The 13233-nt window shown below is 34.3% G+C and overlaps 1 protein-coding gene across 1 annotated transcript in view; it reads left to right on the top strand.

Annotated features, from left to right (window-relative positions):
• Nucleotides 1–13233, top strand: part of LOC106469634 — a 55367-nt gene that overhangs the window by 19423 nt on the left and 22711 nt on the right. Inside the window, exon 5 of the mRNA XM_013930134.2 lies at nucleotides 986–1075. Coding sequence (XP_013785588.1) covers nucleotides 986–1075 — 90 coding nt within the window. The remainder of the gene's footprint in view (nucleotides 1–985; nucleotides 1076–13233) is intronic.

Raw genomic sequence — 13233 nt, forward strand, 5'->3', positions numbered from 1 at the left:
TTTTAAAGAATAACTATTTATAATGCTACCTAAATAATAATAAAAAAATACAGTGAAAGCAATGAAGATTTTGTAGGTTTTGAAACAAACTAAATAACGGTAAACCTTTTTTTTATTTACGGTATTTTATTATTTTTGAGGTTTTTGAGCTCTTTTGTGTTTAGAACAATATATACTAATTTTTAAAGTATCAAATTGAATTTTTGTTCAATAAAAATCTTTCAAATACGACTGTAGCTTTTTCCCCCCAAAACTTTGTCTTCAAAATAAGGGTCCGTCTTATACACCGGTGCGCCTTATATTCCAAAAAATACGGTAATCGACTCGTATTACCATAATTAGCAAGAACTGTTTATGACATTTTTTGTTTGAGTTTGTTCAATAACATTTTTATTGTTACAAAAATCTTGGAACAGAAAAATTTATAGAATAGATATCATTTTTGGTATAAAAATTATGTATCATAATATTTAATACAACATTAAATATTATGTTAATATTTTAATACATACTACTTGATTGCTAAACATGAGTCGTACAGGAATTGTTTCTCGTTGACTCAACGATAAGCTTCAGGACTTCTAACGTTAAAATTCGGAGGGCACAACACGTAGTCCTTTATGCAGCTTTGGGCTTAAACAAACGAGCGTACAGAAATTATGTAAACTATTAAGTACTGCCGTATCGTTTATAACTTTATTGTTAAACGACTAATCACTTGAAAGAGTATTCATATTTGTAACAGTTTAATGTAATCAGAAATAATGAATTTATTTTAAGCTGTATTTATATGATTTAAAATCTAAAATTACATTGCGTGAGTTTAGTTGGTGTAACTTAATATATTTTTAGCAAAATTCCTCATTTCGATTCGTTTTCAAGAATGGTAAATACGAGACTAAGTGTTAAAAAGCGTTGAACTTAATATTCTATAATAGTGTATTGTCAAGAAGGATATATGTAAATACTTTATTCTACGTTGTAGGAGATGAAGGAAGTGGTGCCATTTCCGCTCACTGCCATAGCAACGCCACACAGAGAAAAGATAGTTAATTTCTCACCACTTCGTAAACATGTAAGTCGACTAATCTCTGAATCTAGATTCTAGATCCAAGAAAGTCAGACATTTTATGTTTTCAAATCTGTGAAGAAATTAATTCTAGAAATATTTCAGGAAAACTTAATTTTTAGTAGTATATATTAAAGTAAGTATGTGGGTGTGTTGGGCTAAGGATTCTTCTACAGCAGGTGTTTGTGACTTGTTGGCGATAAGTTCAGAAAAATAAACGAACAGCACGCACTCCACTTATTTTCAAAATAATATATATATCTGGAACAAATTAAACGTATTGTACAAAAATTCCTTACACTATGGAGGTCATTGTTACATCTTAAACGCTGTGTAGTTCTCTTCTTGTTGTCAGAAGTCCACTTCGGCCTGTTCAGTTGCTTTAGAATTCGGTTGATAAGCCAAACTATTTTTCTCTATTTCTATCGCCAGACTATCCGTGTTGTTGAGTTATCGCAGCTGTATCCTGTACTTCACAAATCGTCTGCTTTTTGTTAAAGTGCATTCAGGCTGGTTCAATTATTTTAGAACACCCTTTGCCGAGACAACCTATTCTTCTTATCTCCTACGAAATTGTTAATATAACTCTAACTTATCAACCGTTAGGCCTTTCACTCCCACGACGATTAATTTTGCGTTTAACTTTTCTCTGACCGAACTTCTTCCCGTGACTATTTTACTCTCTTCTGCTGCTTTTTTTTTGTCTGCTTACGGCTATTTATACGTTTATCACTTAGGCCTTCTAGAAATCTCTTTATCCTCGACATCAATGATTATAAACACAAGGTACGATTCTTATCGAATTACGTAACCAAACTTGTCATAACTATCGCCTTTAAAATAATTGCTTTTAACTCTCTTGTTACGAAAAAAAACAACAACACTAAACAATCATGAAATATTCACTCACAAAATTAATAATACCTACACCAAACAGTCTTTTATATCTGACAAAATACTAATAGGGTCCGACTCCGTCGTCTTTTAGAACAGATTTTATTGAACTATCTAAAAACCAAATTCATTGTGGTCACAAGGCCCCTAATTATAACAGTTATGCAAATTTTTAAAGTAAATATGTGGGATTAACCTATGTTTTTTGCTTGTAAAATGTGTGATTTTACCCAATATTTGGTCTTTTTAAAAAACAAATTTGGTGTTATTACAGGCATAAGCAAAAATACTCAACATGATGCAATTTGTGGACACCATTGGTTGTGAACGGTATAAAAACAAGTCTGTAATTTGAGGGTTAATAAAGAAGTCTACTTGCTAACAAACAAAAATGAAAAAGAACAAAAACTACATTTTTTGAACGTATGATACATCGTACGATAAGTTTTAACCTGTTATAAATCCACGATGTATTATATTGAAAACAAAATTTCTTTGATAATAACTATATAGCTATTTCATAAAATTTATCAAAGTTTATCACGGTTTAAAGAAGTCTTTGTTGGTTTGGTGGTTAGGGCGCTTGACCCTCAATCTGGGGGTCGCGGGTTCCAATTCCTCACTGAACATGCTCGCTCTTTTAGCTGTGAGGGCGTTATAATGTGACGGTCAATCTCATTATTGGTAAAAGAGTAGCCCAAGAGTTGGTGGTGGATAGTGTTGACCAGCTGGCTTCCTTCTAGTCTATCACTGCTAAATTAGGGACGGCTAACGCAGATGATAGCCCTCTTGTAGCTTTGCGCGAAATTCAAAACAAACCAAACAAACCAGTCTTTATCAGTTTCACTTGTTACTGCATGCTAATAATACGTATTAGACTGGAAATGGTATAAAAAAACTGTCAATAGTATGTAACCATTAATACGTTTTATCGTACTGAAACTTAAATGTCTTGTTTGAGGAAATATTTTTGTCTCGACGACCCGAGTCACCGATGAAGATATCCTCATCTTGATCAATTTGGGTGTATATTGCATAGGATCGTATGGGACAACATTTTGGACCAACCTCTAAGAAACTGTTGTATTACTTATAAGTTTTAATACGTTGTGTTGTTGATTATATTTTTCCCGGTACTACATAGAACTTGAAAGTAGTGTTTAGATTTCTTTGTCGGTGGTGTCCATTTTTCTCCGTAAAGAGTCATATTTCAATGAAGTTGGTGCTTTTAAAAGAGCGGCATCTTTGTAATTAAGAACATAAAACACTTGCAGCTTTAACAAATTTATTTTAAAGGTACCGAATCACACTAACTTATAAGTACTCATAAAAATGGTACAACTCTTTTTCCTGCTCATGTAATAACGTTCAAAAACTTATCGGGCTTCAAGTTTTGTTTATATAAGTTTGTTTGTTTTTCAAACTTTTAGTCGGAGTTGTAAGAACTAGTATCTAAATTATAAATTAAAATGTTTAATAATAATAACTAGATTCATACTGGCCATAGACACCCAACACGGGGAGCAGAATGACAAAAAGGTCACGTACCTTTCCCCACTTTGAGTCTAAATGGGGGTAAACTATGAATTATGTCTTTTCTGTTTGTTTTAAAGTGACATTGGTAAATGCTCTATGGTTCTCCTTCTTTGGTGATGTGAAACTCTTTTACGTTCGCCTGGGTAATTAGATATCTTGCTATTTGTCGCTATTCACCACTCGTGTAAAACAAGAAGTTCAAGTTATTGATAGATGGAGCTTTTATATTGCTGGGGTGGCTTTCTTTTACCCTATATCAAATTTTGTGTGTCCTATAAATGGAAATTCGTTATATTCTAAACATCCGCCATGCCGCATTTGGAAAACAATTTTTTTGTAATAGTTTATTTATTTATATGCTGGTTTCTAACAACAATCAAATAGACTGCGGACACACTTAGTATTTTCTCATATTGTCCAGGTTTTATTTGCTACGTTTCAGTGCCGATAAATATCATTTTGAATTTGTAATGCCATCTACTGGTTTGTTTTGAAAAAATAGCTAACATAATATTCCATTTGATTTGCCAAATGCACTTATTTGCTCGAGGTACATTTTGTTGGAAGTTCGAACTTTTTTTTATTATCTTTCAAGCTACTTTCATACATATCGATACTTTAACCTACAGGTCACGTATATTAGGCGCACTCTAATGTTGTGTTGCTAACAGCAGTGTTTCATTTAAATTCACATATGGTTTGTAATAAACACGAACTGACAATAATTGGGGTGCTTCTAGAGAAGGGAGAGTAAAAGTATTTGTTTTTCGTAATATTTATTTCAAGATAAATATACTTTGGTGAACATTTATTGTGATAATTTCTTGGCATGATGTGCCTGAAATATCTGATTGACTATTTCGAACGTAGCTATTGTCCAAATTTTGTTTCTTCTGGACTTGCTATAAGAGTGCCGGTCAAACCCACTATTCGATCAGGCAACAGTAGAGCGTCCCCCGGTGGGACAGCAGTAAGTCTTAGGATTTACACTGCTAAAATCAGGGGTTCGATTACCTCGGTGGACACAGCAAATAGCCCGATGTGGCTTTGCTATAAGAAAACACACATACGCAAGAGTAACCCAATAGTTGGTAGTGGGCGTTGTTAATTAGATTACTTTTATTTAGTCTATTTTTTCAAGTCCCTTTGTGGGTCAGTGGTCAATTGGCTGACTTCCACGGCAACAAACCTGGGTTTGGTTCTTCGCAGTGGACAGAGCTCAGAGAGCCTATTGTGTGATTTTGAGCTAAAACAAACACACATTTTTTTTTTCTGTTGAAAACTTGTTTCATTAGCTTTAATGGCAAAATGTATATTTTATGAAAATATCAACATAGTGTACATGATTTGTTAAAAATTTAGAAAATCAGTCGAAAATAGTGTGCATAAAACATTTAAAAGTTTTATTCTTCTATTTAATATTAGCTATTCTCTTGGGTTTACATTATCCTGACGCCTTTTTCGCCAGTGTTAAAAAAATAAATAAAGAAAGAAAGCTGGTAGCAGAGAATTGTGAGTTCTTTGATGTTTTGCGTGCTGGATAACTAGACCTACGGACAAATAATCATAGGGAATTGTGTAAGCACATTTGGAAGAATAACGGGGAAGTTCCTATAAAAATGAAACAGCATTTATAAAACACGATACTTTATAAAATATTCGAGGCGAATCAGGTATTGGTTTCGTTACCACGACGACCAAAATGTACAAATAAGTGTGTACAACAACAACAAGCATGAAAGATTGATTGTACACGTTACAGTTTTGTTTTCGATCGCACTTCCATACTTTGTAGTTTCTAGTGATTCACTTTCGTTCATCCACATTCTTGTTTATGTTTTAAGCCATACGTTACATCTTAATGTATAATAAAATAGTTATTACAATGTCAGCTTATTTCTCGTGAGTTACATGACTCTTGAGATAGGAAAATTACACGTGATTGTGTAAATTGTTTGGAATATATATATATATTTGTACTAATTTCAGTTATTTCAAAGTAAAATTTTCAATCGTGTTCTCATTTTCTTTCTTTGTGCAGAAAGTATATTTTTACGTGATAAATATGGATCATCTATGCATTGGTTAAAGCGTGTCTGTAAAATATACCCCCAAAAAGATATCCCTAAATTTGTAGCATGTTGCTTCTGGCAATGGCAAGAATAGGGCGCTTGGTGGCCATCGTAAAACGTGTTTTTACTCTAATTTTAACCATATATTATATAATGTTTGAGTAAATAAAGTGTTACGCATAATTTAATATATTCGTAACTTCTGAAAACAAAAGGTGTAAAGTCCTGCACAAAAAACTAATGAGGGTAGATGTTCGAATGTCATAATCCATGATTTTCCCTTCACCAATTTAAATTGCATCATCTTAAATGATGTTACATATAGGTGAAATAGTTCTTCACGCTCTGCGATACCCGTGACATTGTTAGTCAAGCTAATTTTTGTGTCAAAAGATTACAGTTTAAAGTTGCTTTCATGCAAGATCACTAAAGTAGGACGTGTTCTTTTTCTTAATGGTTAATATGGTATTGAACTTTACAAAAAGTCCAAAACTAAATTAGATACGATTTGCTGCGTGCACGCATATGTACAAGTGTAAAGCAGAACAAAATGGGTTATGAATTCGTTTGTTTACATCAACTAATTATTCGTGTCACTGTAGAGAAAATTCGTGAATTTCAGTGTCAGTTTTATGATGTTTTAAAACACACAGTGCGAATGTAGTTCGTGACTGTTAAAGTAGTCAACAATCAATGAAGCAGCCTTGTTGCGTGTGAACGTGAATTCTCTCATCAGCCGTCTTGGCTCCGCAACGCTTTCGGTATTGTATTTCATTGGAAAAAACGTTGTAACATGTTTATAATTCTGTAGTACCTGTCGCAGAGCGGTTCGCTATCGACCTTCTATTTCGTTATAATTTTAAGTAACTCAGAATTGCTCTATAAAACTGAGTTTACTATGTGAATATTCTTGAACAAGAGAGTGATATAAATCTGTTTTTCTTGCAGCGCTTTTGTCAGCTTTATTTACGAATTTTGAGTTGACAATTGGATTACGTTATCTTAGAAGTCGGATAAATACATTTGGGTAACAAGCAGTTCCTAAAAAAAAGGCACTTCATTAAAATATGTTTATGGCACAATTTCGACCAATTTTTATAACACGTTCCTGTCATGTTAGTGTTTTAAAATTCGTATTTGTGCATAATCACTACATGTGCCCGAAAATACATCATTTGGATTTTAACATCTTTCTACGCCAGGTGTAATCGCGTAAGACATATATATGTATGTATTATAACTTAAGGTGTAGATTTTTTTTAAATGTACACCTTTTTACCCACAGATTTATCCTCTGTAAGCAAACATGGTTCCTATTTCAAACTATTTGGCCAGCGGAGTATCGGCAGAACCAGAGTGCTAAATCTAGCAGCATCTATCTTCAAACTCTTTTTTTTTTTCGCTGTGAAAGATCACAGTTAGATGTCTGTAAATAAAACGTACACCAGACTGTTTTCCTCGTTTAGAGACATTTAAAGCTTATTTTCTAACGTCGATATGGGCTTGTTGAGAATCGATATAACTCGAAATACTGTGTTCAACTGGTCATGGTTTGAGGTTTATTATATAAAACGGACAAGTACACATGTCGTATTTCATAACATTGCTAAGTTTAATATCTTAAAGTAAGCTTGTTCTCTTTCCTTTGGCACTGATGGATATCGTCAGGGTGACACACCATTCTGTGGGGTTAAGATTTTTTTTTCGAATTATTCAAAACGTGTACGTGGGATTTGAACTTCGAGGACCGAGTATGGCATTGTGGTTAGCGTACCGGACTGTGGATGCAAGGTTTCGTGGTTCGCGTCCTGTTACTGCCATAAATCATAATACATAATCTTGCTACACACTTTGGGCCATTGGGTGCGTTGTAAGAGTGACTGTCAAGTCCCTCTATTCGATTAGAGTAACCTGCAGGTTAGCAGTGAATAGAAACGAAGCAACAACTGAGTCTCAAATGCCACAAATCGTACTTTTGACTAAAGTTTTTATGAAGTGCTATCTTAGTCATCTTCTAAAGCTTAAAAGTTCTTTTGTTGCGAGTTTTTGGTTGAAATGTCTATTCTAAATGTTAAAGCTATAGGAATTTTAATAGTGGAATTTCCATTCCCTGAGTAATGCACTGTTCGAAATATTCGTGCTTTTCTTGCCTTCCGGTGGCTCAGCATGAGTCTGAGTACTTATAACGTTCAAAATCGGATTTCGATACCCGCGGTAGACCATTATGTAGCTTTGCACTTAACAACAAACAAAACTGTCTTGAAAACAGTTATTATATAAAATTTGTGAAATGTTGAAAGTAATCGTAGTGAAAAACAAAAATGAAGTAAACAGAAACTGACTTCTTGGAGCCACATAAAAATAATTCTTCCAGTTTTAACTTTTAATTCTTAGCAAAATAATGCATTACTTGTAGCCCTGTACGGTTGTGTGAATTTTGAGCTCTGTATGTTGTTTAAGCTGTACTGCTTTTATTTCGTATGGTCATTCATCGAAGATTTAACGGTAATTTTACGAAATTGCAAGGCTAAAATCCAGGGCCCTATTCCGCTTGGTGGACACAGCACAGATAACCTATTGTGTAATTTTACGCTAAAACAAACAAACGCATACAATGTTTGGTCTCCCGGTTGGGCAGCGATAAGTTTATAAACTTACAACGCTAAAATCCAGGGCTCGATTTCCGGCAGACAGAGAGTAGATAGCCCATTGTATATCTTTGCACGAAGAAAACAACAACAACCACTGAATATTCAATGTGGAGCACACAATTCTTTCATACCAATTAGTTTAATTGAACTGTATTGAACCATCCGTTTCGAAATTATATTTTATTAACTTTGTTTATATTCTATATTCTTTACATGAAATACTCTATTAGTGCACTTGATCCGCGATGCTTATGTTATAGAAAGAAGAGGGCGCTAAAGTAGTTTGGCATAGAGTGTACAATACTGATTTGATTGCGTGTTTGTTTGTTTTGTAATTAAACACAAAGCTACACAATGGGCTACCTGTGCTCTGCCCACCACGGGTATCGAAATCCGGATTCTAGCGTTTTAAGTCCGCAGATATACCGCTGTGACACTGGGGGGGGGGCTATTTGATTGTAATATGAAGAGCATCAGTTTTCTTACACGAGTAAGGTTGCATAATTATTTAGTGTATAGTGGTTTAATTATCACTTGTAGTTAATTGTAATCGAATATTACTAATAAATCTTTACAAAAGTTTCAGTTGTGTGAATGATCATCTTTAGTATAGTTTATCAAGTCATCGCGCGAGTTCAAGGCTATACGTTACTTAACAGCCATTTCAGTGCTCTCCATTTTTCGCTGTATAATATTTACTTATGTACAAGATCTGTGAGCTTAAAAATTTGTACGTAAAAAGAAACATTTCTACTTATTTCCCAGCAAGCCTTAACTAAATTATTAACTATTTTGTGTGTGTGTGTGTGTTTAAACACTCGACCTCTTCTGATAATTATTCTCGGAACTTATCCGTTCTGGTTTCATGATTGATGCTAGTTGTATTTAGTGTTAGTCACAAAGTAAGTGGCGTCTAATGAATGATGGTGAGTGCTAATAAAGTAATGTTAAATGGTTGTTTGTATTCTTGTGTCTAAACCAGTTTTAATTTTAGCTCGTGACGTATTACGGCTTCGGATCATATTATATTTCGGATTTAGTTCGAATTTTGTTTGTGTTTTTTAACAATAGTTGTTTATAAACGAGAGGAACCAAAGCATGTGAAAAATGATGGTTTCAGATTTCAAACGATTCTTACTTGCTTAGTAATACGAAGAAAGTGTCTAGCTTTACTGGGTTTATGCTCTAATTGCGTGGCACAGCTCTAACGTTTATCTCGGCTGTTTTATACGTACCGTTTTGCATTACTCATGTATCTCATTCATGATGTAGCTTGAACAGTGAAACACGGTGGACAACTAGGATTTTTACAGATTAGTTGTTTCCATCATATAAACCAAAAGCTTCTGAACTATTATTTCTTGCTTTGTGGCCGATCTTAGCCCAGTGGTTAATGTGCCGGACAATAAAAAAAGCCCTTCGTACTTTGGGACATTGAGTACTTTATAAGAATAGCTGTCAAATCCCGGTCAGACAAGAGTAGTCCAAGAATTGAAGGTGGGTTATATTGAATATCTGCCTAGTCTTTCAGTTCAGAATTATGAACGACTAGGCAGATAGCTCCTGAGTAGTTTTTCGCAAATATCCAAAAATAAATAAATCCTCGCTTGGTCCCATGTGTACTATTTAATCTTCCACTGTGTAGTTTTTCTCACATTCATATCATCTATGTTTATTTGTCGTTCCTTTATTATATTTATTGTGCCTTTGGAATTTCAACAGAACGTGTTAAAATACCACTGCTCTGAAAAGCATATTCTTCATTTTCCAATCTGTTCACGGTATTACTCACGAATTATTTCTGAATTATAAATATATTCTAAAAGATAATCAATAATTATTATGATAATGAATGTTTACCCCGTTATTTATAGAGTGCGTGGGTGTGCAAATGGCCAACTTTCAACTTGTTAATGTTTTCCAGATGTGCTTTCAAATATCATCAGTGATATGATGCAAATGAAAACATTGCACCAAAGGCATGCTAAAGAAGTAATAAAAACAATATTACATGCAAATGACATATATTTCTAAAACTCAGAATCGTTGTGACATTTTGAAAAGGAGCTGTAATGAGAAGAAAATCAATATTTCTTCTAGTTTAAATAGTGTTGACTGGAACATTGGAAAAAATGAAAGTGAATACCATGTTAGTGACCCCCCCAAAAAAAACCCAACAACAATAAACAAACAAACAAAAACAAATTAGCAAATATGTATATTTTGTCTCTCATATTAGACTAAACTATTGTATCATTTTACGTGGCACTAATGATCCCATTTAGTAGTCTACATTCTGAGTTAACCGTTATAAGAACATTATACCGGGCAACAAAAAATTTTCTCTCTGCTACAAGAAAAAATGCAACTGTTTCTGAGTAATTTTACATGCCGATTCTAAAAATAATGTTGAAAATTACTGATCACTTCTAGTTTTTGAGTTACGATAGATTTATTGAAAATATTCTTAAATATCGTGAAAATAACTTTTTCTTTAATAACTATTTCTTCATTGAAAATTGCATTTAAGAATGTACAAAAACAATACATAATAGCAATACCAGCAATGAATATAATAAGATTAGATACTAAAAATACATTCAGGTTATGCTCAAAACTTTTAACATGGTATTATGTTTTATATTTATTTTTTGTTAAAAACTGCGTGCTTGACTTGTTACACCTTTTGTGTATGTTCTCAGTTTCAAGCTGTAAGAACCAACAGTTGTCTTCCATCATCGCAGGATTCCATTGTCCTTGATATCGCTGTTCCATTTGTAGAAATATCTTGGTGGAAGCACTCAACATGCTTATCACTCGCTACACCTAGATCATTTAGTGAGAAGTCTAAATGGGAGTGCAAGAAGTGCATCTTTAATGACATCCTAGATCTCATTTTCCTGTAGTTCTCGAGGCATATCATCAATCATCACAGCATAGCTTTCATCTCTATGATTTCTTAATTTTTTGACCACCAGTTTGAAAGATTTCCAGGCAGCAAGTTCTTTCTGATTGAGTACTGTTTCAGACTCATCATCCATCAGCACTTCTCGAATTTGTGGCACTACAAAGACACCTCCTTTCATTTTTGCTTCACTGATTTTTGGAAACTTGTTAGACAGACATCTTAAACCATAACCATCTTTTTTCATTCCTTTTACAAAATTTTTCACGAGGCCAAGTTTAATATGAAGTGGGGGCAGAAACATATTTTGAGGATTCACTGAAGGTTGATACTCTATATTCTTTTTCCCTGTTAGGTAAGTCTCTCTCTCATGGCCCGGCAATCTGAGGGTGGCGGGTTTGAATCTCCATCCCACCAAACCTTTCAGCCATGGGGCGTTATAAAGTGATGGTCAATCCCACTATTCGTTGGTGAAAGAGTAGCCCAAGAGTTGGAGGTGGGTGGTGATGACTAGCTGCCTTCCCTGTAGTCTTACACTGCTAAATTAGGGATGGCTAGCACAGATAGCTTTGCGCGAAATTCAAAACAAACAAACAAACAATTCTCTCTCTCACTGGCCATTCTTTCTTTTTGAAATTATTTTTATCATCTCAGCTGTCCCAGAGACACAAAAAGCACCAATATTTAGTATACCCTTTCTGCATGCCTAGCAGGAGTACAGGAACTTTTAGATCACCACACATGTTCTATCTATGGTAATCATATTTGATGGCCTCAAGTATAAACTGCATGCTTTGATAAGTTTCTTTCATGTTCATAACTTGAGCAACAGGAATCGATGGCTTAGTGTTCCCATTGTGCAAAAGTACAACTTTCAAAGACTAACTTTAGAGTAGTCGATAAAAAGTCTCCATTCTTAAGGATGATGTTCAGTACTCAATTCTTCCATTAGTGCATCAACATTTGTATAGAAACATAAGTATCTTGCATGCTGTAGTGAGAAGCAAGACTTTGATGGCGACTTCGGTAAATTGAAACTTTTGTTCCTGGAGCTAATAAATTCCATTGCCGTTAATGAGAGTCAATAAGTTCCTAATACTGCTTTGATAGAGACAAGTCACGAATCAGATCATTTAGCTCTTGTGTAATCAGATGTAGCAGTTTATGTTAAGGTGCCACAGGAATAGAATTACTAGGTGAAGAGGATGAAGATGATTCACTGTCTTCTTTGCAGGATAACTTTTCTTGTTCCCCATTCGCTTGTGGATGTGGCACTGGAAGACCATCCCCATGAGTTACTGTTTTCATTGCAGATGCAAAATCTGGATATTTAATATATTGTTTAGTTTTGCCTGAATATCTAGAAACATTAGTCATGCAAAAATATCAGTCAGTTAGATGATCTTTGGTCTCACACCATATCATGGGAACTGTAAATGGCATACTTGCTCTCTTCTTATTCAGCCACTATGTCAAGCCAGATGTCCAAACTGTACAACATACATATGTAGCCCAATGTTTTTCTTGATCACCAATTTTACACCCAAAATGGTGGTAGTAAGCTACCTTTACCTTGTGTGTGATGTTTTTCCTTCGTAAATCTGTAATATATTTTCCACAAATTGAGCAGAAGCTGTTTGGGTGATTTTTGCACTTTTGGATTTTACTTAAACTGGAGGCAACCAGCATTTTAAATAATTTTCTGAAAAAAAATTACTTTTACATAACTAAAGTTTAAAGATTCTAAAAAACAAAGTTTTGCGTAATTTGATTATATCGCAGGTATGATGCGAGGAAGAAGATCGGACTTTGTTTTGAATATGCACGGAGCGAGGCGAAGTAACAAACTGAGTGAGTGAGAGGCAACTGAGAGAGAGAGAGAGAGGCATCTGACTCCGCTCCTTTCATGCTCAGTTGTGGGATTTTTCGAATGTTCTGGTAAACTGAGCACGTCATTTTAACTTAACTACTTTTATAAACACACGCTATAATTCACAGCGATTCACACTCTTTATTTATGGTACCTACTGTTTGCTTGACTCAATTATTTATCTATCTATGCAATTCTATCTTTTTTCTCTGGTTTTATTTGCCGGGCTTAAATAC

Source organism: Limulus polyphemus, unplaced genomic scaffold (genome assembly GCF_000517525.1).
Source record: "Limulus polyphemus unplaced genomic scaffold, Limulus_polyphemus-2.1.2 Scaffold3581, whole genome shotgun sequence".
Taxonomy (NCBI): Eukaryota; Metazoa; Arthropoda; class Merostomata; order Xiphosura; family Limulidae; genus Limulus; species Limulus polyphemus.